General features: G+C 38.8%; 1 protein-coding gene across 1 annotated transcript in view; it reads left to right on the top strand.

Annotated features, from left to right (window-relative positions):
• LOC124615821 (solute carrier family 35 member F5) overlaps nt 1-22,666 on the top strand; it is a 171,321-nt gene that overhangs the window by 78,399 nt on the left and 70,256 nt on the right. Inside the window, exon 5 of the mRNA XM_047143961.1 lies at nt 13,479-13,631. Within this exon, the coding sequence (XP_046999917.1) occupies nt 13,479-13,631 (153 nt within the window). The remainder of the gene's footprint in view (nt 1-13,478; nt 13,632-22,666) is intronic.

Raw genomic sequence — 22,666 nt, forward strand, 5'->3', positions numbered from 1 at the left:
AAGAAACAGTGTGCCAAATGACAGATACCTCTGGGTAGTAATTAACTTATATTGAAATCAATATGCTGCTGAGAAAGTAAAACAAGAGAGATCTGACACATTAAAGTTATGCCAAGGAGTGAGACAGGGCTGCATTTTTCACCACTGATATTCAATCTTAATTCTGAAAATATCTACAAAGAAACACTTGTAAATGTTAAAGAAGGGATCATCTTAAATGGAGAGAAAGTGAGCTATATGTGCTGCATCAATAATATTCTATACTAGTAATAAATATGTAAAACGGTTGTGTCTGCGTGAACACTCATAAATTGTATTTATTTAATTTGTTTAACCTGATCTGATTAGGGCCATCAGGTCCTCTCTTATATCAGATGAGGGCTTCACACATACAGCATCTAATTACATATTTAGCTTCCTCTTTGTTTTCTTAGTAGTATAGTTCTTAAACTTCGTATGTGGCTTTTCTCTGGTTAAGAGATTTATTCTCACATTTTTGCAATTGTAAAGTGTTGTGTCTGTAGTACAGTTTTCATTTCTGTGGAACAGCCAGCTTTGCAGCTTATAAGGCATCAGCATCCATTGGTGACATGTCAGGAGATTAGCAAGTTGCTTATCTAGGTTTCTGTCTGTGCTTTTATTGTCAGTTCTTAAGCTAAAAATACTGGAACAAGTATGATGCGTGCATACTGTTTGCGGACACAGTAAGAGCTGGTCACAGTTTGCTTTTGGCCTTGGTCAGTCGTCTTCAGGCTGCTGCCTCGGGTTGTAGCAGAGGTGGAAAACCTGACACATTGCATGAGACACCTCAGGTGTTGTTTGTTTTGTCCACGGGATCTACTGTCGAGCCACCTAGCAGTGTACTCAAAGCAGTGGATTGGCCTTCACAGGAGAATGAGTGGCAGCTGGCAATGCATTTGCGTTGTTCCAGGCAGAGGGCCAGTGTGAGGCTGGCCATCTGACTGTGCCTATTTACCCTGTGAGTGAACAGGTTGCTGCTCCTTCAGCAAGATACGGGCAGGCACATGGCGGCAGGGGTTCACTAGTTATCAGGAGATCCAACATTAGACTCGTTATGGAGCCTCTTAGGCAGATGGCGTTCAGAGCTGGAAAAAAAATCTAATGTGCACTTGGTATGTCTGTGGGGGGGCTTCATCCGAGATGTGGAGGAGGCCTTGCCAGTGACTATTGAGGATGCAGGGTGCAGTCATTTTCAATTTTGGGCACATGTCAGCACCAACGATGCCTGTCACTTGGATTCTGAGGCCACCCTCAGTTTGTATAGGCAGTTGGCGGAGGTGGTGAAGGCTGCTGCCCTCACACATGGGATGCAAGTGAAGCTCACAACTCGCAGCATCATTCCCAAAGTTGATTGTGTTTTTTAGGCTAGGCATGAATACTCACAAGATGACTCACAGATAGCAAAATCATACCATATTCAGAGTCTGTCAAAATTTTATCAGTGAATTGTCAAAGTATTTGTAATAAAGTCATGAATGTACTGCCCTCTAGAAAACTTCTCACATTAAAATTATTCTCGGGTCTGAGAGCTGGCTGAAACCCAAAGTAGGAAGCTATGAGATATTAAGTTATTCATGGAAAGTATTTCAAAAAGACAGAGGAGATTGTGTGTTCATTGCAGATGACAAAAATATTGTCTCTACTGAGGTTGATTTTGAGTGTGATAATGAAATTATCTGGTTGCATATAACAGGTCTAGGTGAAATCAAGTTAATTGTTGGATGTTTTAACCGGCCACTCGATTCTACTGGGGCTGTTTTAGAGTCATTGACGGAAAATCTACGGTCAGTAGTGCAGAAATACCCAGATAGTGCAACATTAGTTGGAGATGACTTTTTACCAAGTATAGACTGGAATGTCAATGGATTCATTGCAAGGAGTACAGATGGTGTTGCAAAGTTCTTTAGAACATTGTTTCTGAAAACTGTTGCAGCTAGCTTGACAGCCTGTGCACAGCAGAAATATTTTAGACCTTCTAGCTCCATACAGGCCCGAATTAATCAATGGTATCAGTATACAGAGAGAGGGAGTAGTGACCAAGATGTCATCATAGTGACTTTGGTTACTAAAGTTAATAAATCAGTCAAGAAGACTAGGAGAGTATTTTTGTTGGGAAGAGCAGACAGGTAGTTGTTGGCATCCCACTTTGACAATGAATTGGATCATTTAGTTTCAGTATGATGGATGTAGAGGAATTTAACAGTGAAATTCAAAAAATGCTGAGGAAGCAAAGACTGTTGCACTCTTACTTCAAAAGAGAAAGCTCAAGTGATGATTGACAAAAGTTAATAGAAATTCTTGCATCTGTAAAAAGATCAATGTGTGAAATTTACAATTACTAAGACTGTCATAGCCTAGCAATAGATCTTGCTAAAAACCTGAGAAAATTCTGGTCATGCTTTAAATTGCTGAGTGGGTCCAAGACTTCTGTAAGTCACTTGTTAACCAGTCCAATGTAGCTGTAGAAGATAGCAAAAGTAAAGCCAAAGTTTTGAATTTCTAATTTAAGAAATTGTTCACACAGGAGGATTGTACAAACATACCATCATTTGACCGTCACACAGACTCCTGTATGGAGGACATAGTAATACACTTTGCTGGTGTAGAGAAAGAACTGAAAGAATTGAAAGCAAATAAGTCACCAGGTCCAGATGGAATCCCAGTTGGTTTTAGAAAGAGTAGTCTAAGGCATTGGCTCCATACTTAGCTTGCATTTATTGCAAATCTCTCGCCCAGTGCACAGTCCCAAGTGACTGGACAAAAGTGCAGTTGCCTCCTGTATATAAGAAGGGTAAAAGAACATATCCACAAAATTACAGCTGGCTGGAGTGGCCGTGTGGTTCTAGGCGCTACAGTCTGGAGCCAAACGGCCCATACGGTCGCAGGTTCGAATCCTGCCTTGGGCATGGATGTGTTTGATGTCCTTAGGTTAATTAGGTTTAATTAGTTCTAAGTTCTGATGACCTCAGAAGTTAAGTCGCATAGTGCTCAGAGCCATTTGAACCATTTGAACAAAATTACAAATCAATATCTTAACATCAGTTTGCTGCAGAATCATTGAACATATTCTCAGTTTGAACACAATAAATTTCTGTGAGAGGGAAAAGATTCTGTCCACAAACCAGCATGGTTTTAGAAAGCATTGTTCATGCGAAACTCAGCTTACCCTTTTCTCACATGAGATCCTGCGAACCGTGGCTGAAGGGCAACAGGTGGATTCCGTATTCGTAGATTTCCGGAAAGCATTTGACATGGTGCCACACTGCTGACTGTTAACAAAGGTAGGAGCATACAGAATAGGTTTCCAGGTATGTGAGTGGCTCGAAGACTTCTTAAGTAGCAGAACCCAGTATGATGTGCTCAATGGTGAGTATTCATCAGAGACAAGGGTACTGTCAGGAGTGCCCTAGAAAAGTTATTATTGGGCCCCTGTTGTTTTCTATATACAGAAATGATCTGGCAGACATAGTAATCAGCAGTCTGCGGTTATTTGCTGTGGTGTATGGGAAGGTGTCATCATTCAGTGATTGTAGGAGAATACAAGATGACTTAGTCAAAATTTCTAGTTGGTTTAATGAATGGCAGCTAGCACAAAACCAGAAAAACGTATGTTAATCCAGATTAATAGGAAAAACGAACCAAAAATGTTCAAATTCAATGTCAATAGTGTGCTGCTTATGTCACGTCGATTAGCTACCTAGGCGTAATGTTGCAGAACAATATGAAATGGAATGCACATGTGAGGACTATAGTAAGGAATGTATTGGGAGAATGTACGAAAGCCTGTTTTTAACTCAGTGGAAGATGTATTTTTTACGTTTGTCAGTGATAGAGTTAAGCACTGCAATCTTCCCTTTACAAATACAAACTAATAGCAAATTTACTTGGCTAAAATGTACAGATTTAACTCTGTGTATTAAAAACTTAATGACTTTGCTTTGCTTCTTTCGATAGGTTTTAATTATAATATTTGCTTAGAAAAGTGAATTTATAAGTTTGGTTTGTGAGTTGGATGCTTACTCATCACGTTTTGATTTTATTTTGTTTACATATAAGAATTCCTAAAAAATTGGCAGCTCTTTCTGAATACATCAGAACTGTTAAAAGACAAGGGACTATGGAGCCTCAAGAATTCAATGAAGTTTGTTGAGTGAGACTTGCTTTGGCTCAGGAACATCAGGGTTTAACTTGCTCTTTGGAAACTCCTTCTAAACATAGGACGTGATGTAACTCCAATTGAGTGTGTCATCCATTATGTTGCTCCTGAAAACCTTCACTCACAGAGGTTTAAAGTTACTGTTCTACAATGGAACATCATAGAATCAGAACTTTTGATAGGAAGTACCACATGCAAGTGCTTTTTTATATGCCTCGAATTTCACATATTCCTATCAGTTTACCATTTCACTTTAAAAGTGTACAGTTCCCAGTGAATTTATGTTATGCCATGATCAGAAACAAAGCACAAGGCCAGATGCTGCTTGTTGTGTGTGTGGACCTTAGTGTCAGATGCTTTTTGCTCTCTTGCATTTTAGTGAAGCAGACAAGCTCTTCATTCATGTCCCCAATCATACTACTTCAAATATTGTATACAAAGAAGCTTCATAAGATGGCTGCTAGTGATAAGAGTAAATCGTGTCTTAAGTGCAGTAAATTAATAAAAAACACGGAAATATTCGTGATCTGTGGATTATGGTGTAGAAAACAGTTTCACAGTGATTGTGTTGGTCTAAGCAACAGTGAAATACGTCTCGTTAGAAATTTGAAAGAGCGAATTAAGTTTTGTTGTGAAGCATGCGAGTCTTCCTTACATGTTCAGCTGATGAAAGAGGTAGGAACTACAACGGATTGGGAAGCTGTACAATATTTAAGGGAAAGCACGTCAAGTGCAGAAGCGAGTAATGTTAATGAGACAAAAAGCTACAGCCACATTGTAAAAAATAGTGTTTGTAATAACGGTAAAGGAGAAATCGAAAAGTTAAATTAACGATTAAAAAGTCTTCAGCTAGTTGCTGATATACTGAGACGAGATATCACTGAACTTGAGAATGAAAACAGTGAGTTAAAAACATTGGTTGCGAGCAGTAAACGCCAAAAGAGCATAAACAAGTTAAACATGCATTCCAGTGAAAGTAATGGTCAAAATTGCGTAAATAGGCCGAACTCAAATGCCAGTGAGAGTAACGGTCAAAACTGCGTAAATAGGCCTTCAAAGTGAAAACAGTGGCCTAAAGTGTGTAAACAATTCAAAAACTATTTCTCGTGTAATGCCAAACAAAGTAACTAAAAAAGTGCTTTGCTCACAACAAAATACATGGAATAAACCTAATCTCGTGTGCACAAACAAGTTCAGTGTTTTATCAGAAAGCAGCAGCAACTCCATAAACATTGAAAGTGAACAAGCCACCCAACGTGAAGATAAAAACATTGTAAGGAGCTGCAAAAACATCGCCAACATCCAGAAACAGCGAACAAAGAAACACAATGTGCTTTTTCTAGCGGACAGCCACGGAAGAAAGCTAGCAAATATTCTACAGGATGTGAATACGGATCTTCGTGCAACTGGCATTGTAAAACCTGGTGCGAGGACAGAAAATATTGTTGAAGGCATATCAGAACACAAGAATACAACAAGGGACAGTGACTTTGTTGTTTGTGTGACTGGTGCAAATGATGTAGCACATAATGAAGCCAAAAATTGTATAACAGGTTTGAAATTTTTGTTAGATGTAAGTAAGGTGGAAAACACTATTGTTGTGACGATACCTCATAAACATGACTTGATCTATAAATCATGTGTTAACAAAGAGATTCGTAAAACAAATATTAAAATCAAACAACTATGTTCCATTTATGCTAAATGCAATGTAGTGGATATTAGCAGACTTGAAAGAAATATGCACACTGAACATGGTGAGCATCTAAATTACCATGGGAAAACATTTTTGTGTCAGGAGATAAACCAAGTTGTAAATGAAATACGAGCATGCAGCAGCCTTGTCTTAAAAGACAGTCCCACAGAGCATGACTGTACACCTCCTTTTTTTTTTAGAGAAAATGACATTACAGACGAAGGAAAGTTAGAAACCACATTAAGTGGAAACTGCAGCAGTGTCTAATTCATTCAGATAATTGTGAAACCTTAGAATATGTAGCGAAAACAAATGAATACAGAAGGTTCTGTGAAAGTAGAATACCATTATGTAGCAGTGGCAGTTTCCTCCTCCTTCATATAAATGTACAATCTCTTAAGCGTAAAATCAATGAATTGCAATACTGGCTCGATAAAATCAACTGCAGTGTTCTATGCATCAATGAACACTGGATGAAAGACGCTGAAATAGACTTGTGTGTTCCTCTTGGATATTCGTTAGTTACAAGCTACTGCAGAAAAAGTATTACACATGGTGGGGCCTCAATATATGTCAAAAGTGACCTTGAATTGCATTACTGAGTTATAGACCTTAGTAGAATATGCCTTGAAGCTACAATAGAAGTAGCCGGTGTGGTAATGCATGAACAGAAAACTGTAATTGTCTCAATTTATCGAATCCCAGGCTCTGATGAGATAGTATTTATAGAAAAAAATTAATACTTTAATATTGTTGTTGTCAAAATATAAACAGCATAGAATTGTAATTGTAGGTGATATTAACATAGATATAAGGGCAAAGAGAAAAAATGTAATTCATATGATTAACACTCTGAAGTCATTAAACTATTACTGTCTCAATGAAAAACCCACTAGACTGAACACATGCTTCGTAACATAATTAGCAATGTACAAAGAGACTCCATACAATGTGATGTGATAGAATTAGGAATATCAGATCATGCAGAGCTATGGCTTCAAATAGAAAAGTCAGCCTTCAGTTCTACAGAGAGAGAAGTGACATATAGAATTCTTGGTGAATCCAATGTAAAAAAAATGATAAACCAGTTAAAAGAAATGGATTGGACTCATGTAATGGATAACAAGAAAACAATTGATAAATGTTTTTCCATTTTTCTGACAGAGATCAAGCATATGGTAGAAATGACATGCCCCTTGGTAACCAAAAGGTACCAGAGTAATATTACTCATAAGCAACAAAATATTAACAAGTGGTACACCCCACAACTTAACAAACTCAGAATACTACTGATGATTATGAAAGACAAATCTCATAACAGTGATAGGGACAAGGAAAATTACACTAAAATGAGAAACCTTTACAGATTAGAAATAAAAAATGCTAAGTGCTGTGCAAATGATGAATATATTTTAAATTCTAAAAATAAATGTAAAGCTGCCTTGACTGTCATTAAAAGGGAAATAAATAATACAAATAAAGAAAGGAGTATCCCTATTGACTGCAATATTCTCAATGGATATTTTGTAAATAGCGTCACCACCCCACCCATCAATTCTGCCTCTGATGCAGAAGCATTGCTCACTTGTGCAAAACAGACAAGAAGTGAGAAGTTCACTTGGACCCGAATCACATTAAATGATATTCATAAGTCAATAAACAAATTAAGTAATTCCAAAACAGAAGATTATTATGGACTCAGTAATCTCATCATTAATTGTATAGCAAAAGAAATTGAAATGCCACTTCTCTCACTATCAAACAGAGTACTTGATGAAGGAATATTCCCCGACTGTCTTAAGCTCACAGTTACATTGCCTGTGTATAAAAAAGGTGAAAGAAACCTCCCAATTAACTACAGACCCATTTCAATAGTACCAATCATATCCAAGTTAGTAGAAAATTGTGTGCATAAGCAGATATACAGGTATTTTGAAACCAACAAAATTTTAAATGAACAACAATTTGGCTTCAGGTCACACCTGTCAACTGTAAAAGCAGTAGAAGCTTTGGTAAGCAATGTTTATGAAGGGTATGAAAAAAGGGTATCAATGTCTGGAACACTTATTGACCTAAGTAAAGCTTTTGACTCAGTGTCACATGACATACTCATCAAAAAGTTAAAATACTGTGGCATTGAAGATGACACACTCCGACTATTCAGATCTTATCTAAGCAATAGGTTACAACTTGTATATGCAAATAAGAAGAGGTCAGAAATACTCCCTATAGAAAGAGGAATACCCCAAGGCTCTGTTCTTGGACCTTTTCTGTTCATTGTCTATGTTAATAACTTCTCGAATTACATGCCGTGTAAGAACATACTATATGCTGACGATATGACATTAATAAATACAGGAGAGAACTTACAGAGTGTACTGGACAAAAATAGAGAAATGATGCAAATGGCTAATTACTGGTGTCAGGCTAACCAGCTGTGCATAAATCAAAGAAAAACAGAAGAAATAATATTTAATCTCAAAGTAACTAAAAATGAAAACAAAACAGTGAAATTTCTTGGACTAATCATAGACCAAAAGCTCTCATGGGAAGTACACACCAATTATCTATGTAGTAAACTAGCACGAGTACTTTTCTTATTGTATAAATTAAGAAACAGTGCGAGCAAGCAATTGCTACTCCACTCATACTATGCTTTTTTTCATTCCCAACTGCAATATGGAATATTGCTTTGGGGTAACTCCCCAGGGGCTGAATGTATTTTCAGATGCCAGAAGAAAGCAATCAGGTGCATGGAGGGGTTAGCACCCAGAGAGTCCTGCAGAAATTATTTTAAATCTCTTGGCGTAATGACAGTGTCAAGCATGTACATATATAACTGTCTAATATATGCCAGAGAAAATGTGAAAAAATTGAATATGAGATGTGATGTGCGTGCACACAGTACAAGAAACAGTCACCTGCTGGACTTGCCTTCCACAAGACTTGCTGTAGTCCATAATAACTATAAGTATTTAAGCATAAAATTTTTCAATAAGTTACCATGCTCAGCTCGTACAGTACCACTAAATAAATATAAGAATACATTGCAAACCTGGCTAAAAAACAACGAATTCTATACAACTGAATAATTCTTAGAAACTAATCATCAAAATATATGTTTTACCTAAGTTATGAAGAAAATGTTGTGATATTATATAAGCTAGTTATTTACTGTGATTCTTTTCTTATGTGTGTATTTAATTACTGTATAAAACATTGTTTTACATAATGCTGAAGAAAAGGTCTTTAGTTCCTTTTCTCCCCTTTCTGCAACTATTTGAATATCGTACTAAAACTAAAACCCTCTGTAATCTTTGACGAAGCCAATTGTATGAAAAATACTGAAAGGCTAATAAAAATATTCTATTCTATTCTATTCTATTCTATTCTATTCTATTCTATTCATAAGTATAAAATAAATGCCACATGTTCCAAGTCTCAGGCACAGCTATCAATAAATACCTGGACAACACCAGGTTTCTCAGCTAGTACTGTAATGTTTGCTGACAGTTTAAATAGTCTTAAACAAATTGTATCATGACTTGATGAAGGTAGTAAGCATTATGGCCAAGGAATCAACATAAATAAAACAAATTAATGGTCATCAGCAAGAAAGATGTACCAAACTGTCCTCTAAACATTAAGGGTAAATTTGTTGAACAATTAAACATATATAAGTGACTGGGAACTAATATTTATAACTAACAGGATAAATAGCAAAAAATTGGTCGCTATTGAGAAAGCCAGAGCTGCATTTTGTAAAATGACTAATGTGTTGAAGTGCCATCACCTATTAGTAGAAAAAAAATTAAGTTTTGTACATTGCTACATACTTCCCATATTTCCTGAGCAGCCGAGATGTTGACTAAGACCAAGACGATGGGCAAACGACTTGAGACAGTTGAGGTGCAGCAGTACAGAAGAATGCTAAAGTGCAATGGATAATAAAATTACTAACAATGGTGTTCTCAGGCAAATGAAGAAAGAAAAAGAAGTTCTAACCATAATAAAATGCAGAAAATAGCAATATCTCTGCCATTCTACAAGGAAAGACACTCTGATATAAACTGCTGCAGAACATTCCTCAAGGAAAGGTACTTAGTAAAAGGAATGGGGAAGAAGAAGAAGAAGAAGAAGAAGAGATGATGATGATGATGGTGATGGTGAACACTGTGAGAAACTGTATGATGTTGTTGTTGTTGTTGGTGGTGGTGAAACTGATATCCATTTTTTCATAGTGCTAGCTGTTTCATAAACATCTTACTGAAAGGTTAATGGGGCATGATGTGTAAATTTCATGCTATGACAGCGGTATATTGTATGAGTATGTTTTAATTATTTCGGAGAAATGCTGCCTTGCAGGCATGTACTGCTGTTGTTTTAATGTGTCTTCAGACTTGCATCTGAGCGTCGCAGTGTTTCAAAATAAATGTTATACACATAATATTTCTGTAAATTGTTAAGATCGTATGTTGCCTCTTTTTGTGGTGCTATTCATGTCTTGCTCCACCATAGGGTAACTTTTGGCAAACATTATTTTTGAGTGCCACAGAAGCAAATATTTGAGCTTCACCAGGATCAGTACAGGTGCTATTCTCCTGACTTTGTGCACAAGCAAATTGCTACTGTTAACTGATTCATGTAGAATGTAGGTGGTGAAGTCCATTGCAATTGGTAATATAAACTCTTGCTTAAGTTTTGCTGTATCCTTTTATGTAAATGTTTGCTTGTTCCGTCCTTTATATTTTAAAATTGAAGAAGAAATTATTCTCATGAAAAACCGTCACTTATGTCTCCTTTTGTAGCATACAATTGACTTACTGGCTTGGAAACAATTAGTTTAATATGATGCTATAATTTATGGACAAGACAGTAACCCAACAGGTGCATAGGATAGAAAGATGGCAGAAGTTAGCTTGTTCTGGCCGCAGTCAGGGGTAACTGTGCAAGGTGTACAATGATGCGGTGGAGTGGATTTGGAGGGGAAGATAAAACAGATGAAGGGGGTCCTGTGGGGAAGAGGTTGTGGGTGTAGCACGAGTGAAGTTATGATCCGGGGTGGATTAGGGTCCAGAGGCAGTGGAGATTGAGGCCTGGAGGATTACAGGATTGAAGGATGTGTTTCAAGGACAGCTCCCATGTAGGTAATTCAGAAAAGTTGATGTTGTGGAGGAAGCTCGAGCTGGCACAGACTTTCAAACAGCCATGGAAGTTGAGTATGTTGTTCTCGGCAGCATCTGGGTGACCAACTCTGGTCTTGGCCATGCCATATGCCAGCTCTGCTATAACTTCTGCACAGCAATTTATGTTGGTATGGCCATTAACCTGCTGGCCACTCAAATTAATGGCCCTTCACTGAACTGTGACCAAGAGCGGAACTGACCACCCAGTGGCAGAAGAAGCCATAGACCACAGCACACTGGACTCCCATTCGGGAGGACGACGGTTCAATCCTGCATCCGGCCATCCTGATTTAGGTTTTCCGTGATTTCCCAAAATCGCTCCAGGCAAATACCGGGATGGTTCCACTGAAAGGGCACGACCGACTTCCTTCCCTTATCCGATGAGACCGATGACCTCGCTGTTTGGTCTCTTTCCCCAAAACCAACCAACCTTAGACCACAGCATGCTCTATTTCAATGGCTGCTTCACAACCCATGCCATCTCGATCCTTTCCCCCAATCCCCTGAATAACATAGAATTGAGTTGCCCTTGTGACACATTCTTTGATCATATTCTTCTTCTGTCCTCAGTTTCCATTAGTTTGCGCCTCACACTCACTTTCATCTTGGCCCAGGATCATAACTTCAGACATCCTGCATCCACCTTCTCTTCCTCACAGTTTCCCCTTCTTCCGTTTTATCTTCCCCTCCGAACTGTGCTGCATTCTCCTCTCTCTACCTATGTCCGGGACGGACGGCTCACCAGTGCCTCACTCCTGTCCCCTGTACCAAGCTGCTCTCCTTCCCAGCCATCAGCTGTCTTTCCTCAGTGCTCCCTGGCACTCCCTGTCTCATTTCTGCCCTCACTCACTCCAATCAATACAAAAGTTCATTCCAGTCGATGTAGAGTGCCAGTGCGATGTAATCAGTAGGACAATGTCATTGCACAGGTGTGTGTGTGTGTGTGTGTGTGTGTGTGTGTGTGTGTGTGTGTGTGTGTGTGTGAGCGCGCTCACGCTCCTTCCTTTCAGTGACTTAGCGTCTCTTCTATTAATCCTTAAATTATTTAATGTTATTAGAATATTTTAATCCTGCCACAAGAAATGTGAAATCCTGAGCAAGAAATGTGTAATACACATGAAATCATTTCAAATATGAAATTTTTGTATTATGTTTTGTTAATGAGATAGTAGTTTAGATGACTGGAATCATGTTTGTTCTATAAAGAATCCGTGCATAACTTTTATACCTTTCATAACAATTTCTGCACCTTTGGTTTCTCCAGTACCAGGTTTTGGAGCAATTCCCTGCTCTGTACATGCATAACCAGTACATATTACACAACTTTCTTCCTATTTCCCTTTTTCCTGATAAAGACACTTTAAATCTTGAAAGCTAGGTATTTGTCCACATTTGTAATTATTTTCATTGTATTGGCCAACTAGGTTAACTTGACAGCTTCAGTTCCTTTACATTTCTTGTTGATTCCCTTTTTTCCATTACTTCATCTTCTTTTCATGTTGCTTTTCCTTTCTTTCCTGGAAGTTGTTTCTGATTTTATTTTTCCTGCCTTAGTAGCCTTCTAAATTGAGTACATTAGTTATGAAACAGTTTGTCTGTTGTTTCTGATTCTTTGATGTTGTTTCTATCCTGTTCTTTTCTTATTTCTGTGTTAGAGACTGTTCGTGATTTCTTTTTGCAGAAAAACGGGAATACAGACTTGACATGCATATAAAATTTCTGGGCTTGTGACTGTAATGTAATATTTTAGCTTTATACCTATAAGGATGCATCTCTTGCCACAAATGTTTATAGTTAAACTGTACACTCTTTCCATTTTATTAACCCTTCTATTCCTTGGAGATTTCTAAAATCCACTCTGCTGTATGTTTTATCCAAAATATTTATATTTATTAACCCTTTCTGTTTCATGCACTGGTGTTTCTACATATTTTGGGCATCTCTCACATTTGCCATGAATTAGTTTTTTTTCCCAGCTGAAAATTGAAGACCAGTTATGTTTGTTCTTTCCCCTTAAAAACCACTACAGGTTTCAGAACTGTTATCTTCCTTTGTCAAGGAGAAAAGTGGGATATCACTCAGACCTCAGGTTAAGAGTGAGGATAAAGGGAGTCAAACATTTTGTTCTCCTTTTTAAATGTGTATCAGCATTGCTTGGAGTGTAAGTACTGTCATCCATTCTATCTGCATCTAATTTTACATTTTTCACCAGTGAACAATCCTTTCAATACCTTCAATACATTAGGTACTGTGTTTATAAGAGGCTACGAATTACATTGTATTTATCTGTACATGTCAGCCATGTTCCAATGGTTCATTTTCTAGTGCTTAGTGAGTACACACTCTTCTGCCATCCAAAATATTCACAGGATTTATTGAAACTCTCACTCAAAGTCTAAATAATTCTCACCACTTTTAGGTGCGCCATATGTCAGAGACAGATGCCACCGAAGCACTGTTGGCAAGGCTGTCATACCAGGCAAGTGTACGTGCTGGAGAAGCTGCTCGGCGAGCTGCCAGTAAGTTGCCGTTGCAGCGCGTCGCCAAAGTTGCTCTGATGTTTTGCCTCCTGGTAAGCAGTGATTTGTGTCACTTCAGTGTTTCTCTGGAAGATCACTCTGTCAAATTGTAAAATGTAAGAGGTGGTATGTGTAATATTATTGTGCATTATGTAGAATTCCATCACTTCTTGACACAAATGTAATTAACTAAATCTGATTAGTGATGAAGTAATTAGTATGTTGTGTAACTCTTGGTTTGAAGAAGAGCCTCAAAGCAAATGAAATGAATCAAACGTTGCAAGGATATGGTGCTGTAGATTAAACCAGTTCCTCTTTTAGATCACTCCTGGTTAATTCCTTTCTTGCACATACAATATCTATGTAAACTGTGCCCCCAGCAGTTATTAGTGTTTAAGTCACTGTTAGTGTTCCTGCTGTACCTTTACAAAATCGAGTTACGTAATATTTACTTTCAGGTTTATAGATTAATAAAATAATTCTCACAGGTAAATAATACATTCGATTCTCTATACCGTATTAACAGTTTATCATCACTAGCATTGTTTTATATTTGTACATACTGTCAAGTTCTGTTGGTTGACTGGATTTTTTTATCTTAATGTATGATGATAATGATTTAATACCAGTTGACAGAATTAAGTGACAATGTAAATAACAATAACAACAACTATATAAGGAAAAGGTAGATTGATACTGCAAAGATGACACATTGAGTTACAGACAGGTACAAAGAAAAGATTAGTACATGTTTAGCTTTTGGCCACAGCCTTAGTCAGAAAAGGAAACACACTCACATTCATTCACACAAGCAAGCACACATCATGCACACATGACCCCAATCTGTGACACCTTTGATCTAATGCTGTTGTCACATTGAACGGAAGCAGTGATCTGGAGGGGGTGGGAAAGGGGAAGGGATAGTGGGGCACATGCGGGGGAGAGAAGAGCATTATCTGGCAGAGCATGCAGTGACTAGAAGGAGGCATGATAAGACCGCCACCAGGCACAGCATTCGGTGGCTATGGAGCAGGGTGGTGGGAAAAGGGGAATGGGGCGTGGAAAAGGAGAGGAGCAGGGAAGGGAAAGATGGCTGTGTGTATTTGCAGAGGGTGGCACAAAAAGAGAGTGAAAGGATGTGAGTAGGGAGGAGGTGATAAGACCGAGGGGACCCAGACTGTTGGGTGGAGGGTGTGGGGACAGTAGGTTACCTTAGGTTGAGGCTGGGGTGATCTTGGGAATGAAGAATGTGTTATAAGGTTAACTCACATCTGCACAGTTCAGAAAAGATGGCGATGCAGTGGAGGATTCAGATGGCCCAGATTGTGAAGCAGCCACTGAAATCAAGCATGTTATGTTCAGCTGCATATTGTGCTACATAGTGGCCTACTTTGCTCTTGGCCACAGCTTTTCAGTGGCCATTCATCCTGATGAACAATTGATTGGCATTTATACCAATATATAAAGCTGTGCAGTGATTGCAGAAGAGCTGGTATATGACATGTCTGTTTTCACAGTTGACCTGGCCTCTGCTGGGTGAATAAAATAAAATAATAAACTTAATGAGTACACATCACAGAAAATCATGATAATGTAGGAATATTCACATCTGGGATAAATACCAGTTGCTCACACTGTTGACTTTTTTCCCCTTTTTTTCCTAAAAATGTAGGTTTGTTTAGTATTTTATGATAGAGAAGGAAGAAAAGTCCCAGACTGAGTAAACTACTATCATTAAAAATTATTTATAACTATTTATAGTCAAAAACTGTCACTCATTACTACAGTAAATTTGCATCTGTAGTACTCTCTTGATAACACTACCTCAGAAATTCAAATCCTAATTTCGTTCATATTCCATTTTGGTCCATCTTATAGTCAGACACATCAGTTTCCTGCTTTGCAAAATAAATAGTATTTATAAGAACAGAAGCATACCATATTGTAAAATTTTCTTCTTCAGTTTACTTCTGTTGTAATTTCCAGTGCAGACGATCAATACTGAAGAAACTGCAAAAAGGTGGGAATTTAAGGAGATGGGACCTGGATAAACTGACTAAACCAGAGGTTGTACAGAGTTTCAGGGAGAGCATAAGGGAACAAATGGCAGGAATGGGGGAAAGAAATACAGTAGAAGAAGAATGGGTAGCTTTGAGGGATGAAGTAGTGAAGGCAGCAGAGGATCAAGTAGGTAAAAAGACGAGGGCTGGTAGAAATCCTTGGGTAACAGAAGAAATATTGAATTTAATTGATGAAAGGAGAAAATATAAAAATGCAGTAAATGAAGCAGGCAAAAAGGAATACAAACGTCTCAAAAATGAGATCGACAGGAAGTGCAAAATGGCTAAGCAGGGATGGCTAGAGGGTAAATGTAAGGATGTAGAGGCTTATCTCACTAGGGGTAAGATAGATACTGCCTACAGGAAAATTAAAGAGACCTTTGGAGAAAAGAGAACCATTTGTGTGAATATCAAGAGCTCAGATGGAAACCCAGTTCTAAGCAAAGAAGGGAAAGCAGAAAGATGGAAGGAGTATATAGAGGGTCTATACAAGGGTGATGTACTTGAGGACAATATTATGGAAATGGAAGAGGATGTAGATGAAGATGAAATGGGATATACGATACTGTGTGAAGAGTTTGACAGAGCACTGAAAGACCTGAGTTGAAACAAGGCCCCGGGAGTAGACAACATTCCATTAGAACTACTGACGGCCTTGGGAGAGCCAGTCCTGACAAAACTCTACCATCTGGTGAGCAAGATGTATGAGACAGGCGAAATACCCACAGACTTCAAGAAGAACATAATAATTCCAATCCCAAAGAAAGCAGGTGTTGACAGATGTGAAAATTACTGAACTATCAGTTTAATAACTCACGGCTGCAAAATACTAACGCGAATTCTTTACAGACGAATGGAAAAACTAGTAGAGACCTTGGGGAAGATCAGTTTGGATTCCGTAGAAATATTGGAACACGTGAGGCAATACTGACCCTACGACTTATCTTAGAAGCTAAATTAAGGAAAGGCAAACCTACGTTTCTAGCATTTGTAGACTTAGAGAAAGCTTTTGACAATGTTGACTGGAATACTCTCTTTCAAATTCTGAATGTGGCAGGGGTAAAATACAGGGAGCGAAAAGCTATTTACAATTTGTATAGAAACCAAATGGCAATTATAAGAGTTGAGGGGCATGAAAGGGAAGCAGTGGTTGGGAAGGGCGTGAGACAGGGTTGTAGTCTCTCCCCGATGTTATTCAATCTGTATATTGAGCAAGCAGTAAAGGAAACAAAAGAAAAATTCGGAGTAGGTATTAAAATCCATGGAGAATAAATAAAAACTTTGAGGTTTGCCGATGACATTGTAATTTTCTCAGAGACAGCAAAAGACTTGGAAGAGCAGTTGAACGGAATGGACAGTGTCTTGAAAGGAGGATATAAGATGAACATCAACAAAAGCAAAATGACAATAATGGAATGTAGTCGAATTAAGTCCAGTGATGCTGTGGGTATTAGATTAGGAAATGAGACACTTAAAGTAGTAAAGGAGTTTTGCTATGGGGAGCAAAATAACTGATGAAGGTCGAAGTAGTGAGGATATAAAATGTAGACTGGCAATGGCAAGCAAAGCGTTTCTGAAGAAGAGAAATTTGTTAACATCGAATATAGATTTAAGTGTCAGGAAGTCGTTTCTGAAAGTATTTGTATGGAGTGTAGCCATGTATGGAAGTGAAACATGGATGATAAATAGTTTAGACAAGAAGAGAATAGAAGCTTTCGAAATGTGGTGCTACAGAAGAGTGCTGAAGATTAGGTGGGTAGATCACATAACTAATGAGGAGGTATTGAATAGAATTGGGGAGAAGAGGAGCTTGTGGCACAACTTGACTAGAAGAAGGGATCGATTGGTAGGACATGTTCTGAGACATCAAGAGATCACCAATTTGGTATTGGAGGACAGCATGGAGGATAAAAATCGTAGAGGGAGACCAAGAGATGAATACACCAAGCAGATTCAGAAGGATGTAGGTTGCAGTAGGTACTGGGAGAAGAAGAAGCTTGCACAGGATAGAGTAGCATGGAGAGCTGCATTAAACCAGTCTCAGGACTGAAGACCACAACAACAACACAACGATCAATACACTATAATAGAATGCAAGGTCTTTCAACAGAAAACTGAGTACTTACTACTTTCTTTACATAACATTATAAAATTTGTATTAAAGAATAACAATTTCTTTTAGTTTGTTGATAAGTAAAGATCAAAAATAAAGATAAAAATAAGATATATTGACAGAGTGGCTGCATCTCCTCTGTCGTTGGCTATTATCTAAAAGATTGTGTCATCTGACATGGTGAATCGACCACAGTTGTAAAAGGCAATAAGTGCTATTACGATATGCTTCAACATGTCATGAAACAAGAAAAAACCATTTACTTAAATAAACTGTTAAAATAAGTTCTACCTGTATATCTGCAAATGCATGTAATTAGACTGAAGAGGAAAAACGAATCATAAAAGGACACTATGTGATCAAAAGTATCCGGGCATCTGACTGGGAATGGCTTACAAGTTTGTGGATGCTGGAATTCAATATGGTGTTGGCCCACCCTTAGCCTTGATGACAGCTTCCAATCTCACAAGCATATGTTCAATCAGGTGCTGAAAGGTTTCTTGGGTAATGACAGCCCATTCTCACGGAGTGCTGCACTGAGGAAAGATATCAATGTTTGTCTGTGAGGCCTGGCACAAAGTCAGCGTTCCAAAACATCCAAAAGGTGTTCAATAGGATGCAGGTCAGGGCTCTGTGCAGGCCAGTCCATTACAGGGATGTTATTGTCGTGTAACCAGTCCGCCACAGGCCGTGCATTATGAACAGGTGCTCGATTGTGTTGAAAGATGCAATCGCCATCCCCAAATTGCTCTTTATCAGTGGGAAGCAAGAAGGTGTTAAAACATCAATGTAGGCCTCTGCTGTGGTAGTGTCACACAAAAAAACAAAGGGTGCAGGCCTCCTCCATGAAAAACACGACCGCACCATAACACCACCACCTCCAAATTTTACTGTCGTTAGTACACACGCTGGCAGATGAAGTTCACTGGGCATTCGCCATACCCACACCCTGCCATCGAATCGCCATAATGTGTACCCTGATTCATCGCTCCACACAACATTTTTCCACCGTTCAATCATCTAATGTTTACGCTCCTTACATCAAGTGATGCGTTGTTTGGTATTTGCCGGCATGGTGTGTGGCTTATGAGCAGCCGCTCGACCATGAAATCGAAGTTTTCTCACCAGCTGCCTAGCTGTCATAGTACTTGCAGTGGATCCTGATGCAGTTCGGAATTCCAGTGTGATGGTCTGCATCGATGTCTGCCTATTACACATTACGACCCTCTTCAACTGTCAGCAGTCTCTGTCAGTCAATAGACGAGGTTGGCCTGTACGCTTTCGTGCTGTACGTGTCCCTTCACGTTTCCACTTCACTATCACCGGTGGACCTAGGGACGTTTGGTAGTGTGGAAATCTCTCATACAGATGTATCACACAAGTGACATCCAATCATGTGACCACATTTGAAGTCCGTGAGTTCCGCAGAGCGCCCCATGCTACTCTCTCATGATGTCTAATGACTACTGAGGTCGCTGATACGGAGTACCTGGCAGTAGGTGGCAGCACAATGCACCTAATATGAAAAATGTATGTTTTTTGGGAATGTCCGGACACTTTAGATCACATAGTGTAGTATGAATCAGTAATCATTAGCTTTTTCTATCTTAAGTACCCTACAATTTAAGAAAGTTTTACACCAAGTGCATATCGTTTTCATTTACGAGGGTAATCCCAAAAGTAAAGTCTCCTATTTTTTTTATAAGTACATAGACCTGTTTATTTCTACAATGGTTTACATCAGTTTACAGCTTGAACATTTAGCTATTTTTTGACATAATCACCATTTCGGTTGGTGCATTTTTGTAGACGCTGTGGCAGTTTTTGTGTGCCCATGTCATACCAGCTCGCCGCCATGCTATTCAGAAAGTTATGAACATCTTCTTTCCCCTTGTCATCGGAGCTGAATTGCTGGGACCGCAATTAACACTGACAGGTACTGTGAGACTCTGAAAAAACTCAAACGGGCATTTCAGAACTGGAGAAGAGGAATGTTGAGCAAGGGCATACACATTCTCCATGACAACGCTCTCTTGCACATTGCTCGGCAAACCGTTGCTCTCCTGCAACAGTTTCAGTGGAACATTATCACCCACCAACCCTATAGTCCTGACGTGGCACCCAGTGACTATCACCTGTTCTCTAGGTTAAAAGAACATTTGCCCAGAAAGCGATTCAGCTCTGATGACGAGGTGAAAGAAGAGGTTCATAACTTTCTGAACAGCTTGGCGGCGAGCTGGTATAACATGGGTATACAAAACTACCACAGCATCTACAAAAATGCATTGACAGAAATGATGATTATGTCAAAAAATAGCTAAATGTTCAAGCTGTAAACTGGTGTAAACCACTGTAGAAATAAACAGGTCTGTGTACTTATAAAAAAATAGAAGACCTTGCTTTTGAGATTACCCTCATGCAAAGCATCAACAATGGTGGTTGGTGTTATTACTGTTTTGTTACATTTTCAGAGTACTGAATGCAAAATAAATGAAACCACGGTAAAATTTCTATAGAGGCAACTTGTGTGAAGTTTTGCAAAAGTAGAATTAAATGGAAAGAGCACAAATGTAATAAAAGGAAAAGCCAATTCCAAAAAGCTGCAAAATGGCGAAGTGCAACTAAATTTTTCTGACTCCGACCGCTGCTTACAATCAGGGTACAACTTGTCAGCTTCATAGTGCCTAGAAGGAAGCAATAAACACCAATAATGTTTTGTAAATAGAAGCAAAGTATCCCTGTTTAAAACTCCCTTAAATGGCAGTACATTGAAGGCATAAAAACAAATAATATTTGAAAAATGAAGGCAGTCTATGCAAAAGGGCACATGTGTGAAATCAAAATCCTCTGCTGGAACATTCAGTGCCATGTTGTTCCACCCCATGTGTTGTAACATGCTTAAGTGTTCCTTGATGTGGCAAAGAGGTTGAGATGTTGCTGCTCATGCCTGCCTCACTTGTCAATGGCAGCCGTCCTGATGTCATTCAGTACGTGAAAGAAGGATTTCTGCAATGACACATTGCAAGGTTCAACTGGTCCTAAGCATGCTCGGTCTGGCTCATGTAAAACAGATACCATGAGCCATTCAATTTGATTGATTTCAGCCTTCTTCAGGAAGGTGTTCAAAAGGTTTGTGCACCACACTCCTACATTATTGTTCCCAAAGATGAACTGAGTGGCAAAATTTTGACTGTGGGATTGGGTCATAGGTTTGAGCATCCTGACCAAGTATTGCACAGCCCTCGAATTACCTTCGGAAGCTCGTATAATAATTTATTATATCACGATTGCATAGATACATAAAAAATATTCACATAACCTGTTTCAGCAAGCAGTTGCCATCTTCAGACTACTGAATCCACTAAAGAGCTTTGTACAGATATACAAGGTGTGTTTGGAAAGTTTTAAGAATGAGCCTGTAATTGTACAATGGAGGTACTTACATGCTACTTTGATGCATTTCCATCAAAATAGTTCCCTTCTGACTGAACACACTGACTCCAGTGGTGTTTCCACTTTTGCTAACATTCCTCGAAATGTTTTTTCTGAAGTGTGTTATGGACGCTCTCCATATTTGCCTGGACGTCGTCAACCGAGTCAAATCACTTCCCTTTCAGTGTAAATTCCAGTTTAGGTAGAAGTCCGCAGGGGCCAAATCGGGGGAATATGGAAGCACAGGAATTTTGAATTTGGTCAAAAATTCAACACTGGAGAAGGCACGATGAGCCAGAGAATTGTCATGGTGTAGCACCCAACTCCTGTCTCAAGGACACATTTGTAGTATTCCTGGTTAATTTACTGTCCTCCACGGGTAAATTCATGATGCACAATACCGTTAGAATAGAAACAAATCACCAACATTCTCTTCACCTTCGACCAACTTTGCCGTGCTTTTTTTTGATCATGGTGAACCTGGAGTCTTCCACTGCGAAGACTGCACTTTGGTTTCAGGATCATATCCATATACCCATGATTTGTCACCTGTAATTACCCTATTCAACAAATCTGGGTCATTTTTAGTCTGATTAATCAGTTCTTGGCACACTTCAAGTCGGTATTGTCTCTGGTCACTTGACAACACTTTTGGAATGAATTTTGCGGACACTTGATGCATGTTCAGATCTTCAGTTAAAATAGACTGAACAACATAGAAACTTAAATTAAGTTCATCAGCCACCTCTCTAATTGTAAGTCTACGATCAGAGCACACTAAGTCGCGAACTTTCACAACATTTTAATTCGTTTTTGAGGTGGAAGGACCGCCGGACTGTGGTTAATCTTCAAATGATATGAGGCCATTTTTAAATCTGTTGAACCAGACAAAAACATTTGACTGGCTCATACAATTATGTCCAAAAGCTGTTTTTAGTAGTTCGTAAGTCTCAGAAGCTGATTTCCCGGTTTTAAAACAAAATTTCACACAAACTCGTTGCTCCGTTTTTACGTCCATTTTCACGCAGACAGGATCCGGCATCAAGCCTTAACAGACCCACAATCAACCAGCTGCCAGAATGAACTGAATAAAGGAAACACAGTTTCCGGTCAGAGGGTGTTCAAGGACAAGGCAATGACTCACTCCCCACCCTCCGTGTACCTGCCCGCCGTACCAGTAAGCAGTAGCGGATCCATTCTTAAAACTTTCCAGTCACACCTCATATAAACAGATAAGAGTAAGGCATGTAATATTTCACTGAACATGGATCACATTGTCATATCATAAAAGCATGAAATTAGAATATTACCCTGTATTATTATATGGGGATACTGGAGGGGGAGGTTGGGGTGAGGGTAGGCAGGCAGGGGATAAGAGGGGAAGGGAGAAAAACATAGGTGAAGCATGAGTATAACAGTGTACTTGTATGTTTACTGTGGTTGATCATGAAAAGCGAGTATTTTAAAAATAATTGCCAAGAAT

Source organism: Schistocerca americana, chromosome 5 (genome assembly GCF_021461395.2).
Source record: "Schistocerca americana isolate TAMUIC-IGC-003095 chromosome 5, iqSchAmer2.1, whole genome shotgun sequence".
Lineage (NCBI taxonomy): Eukaryota > Metazoa > Arthropoda > Insecta > Orthoptera > Acrididae > Schistocerca > Schistocerca americana.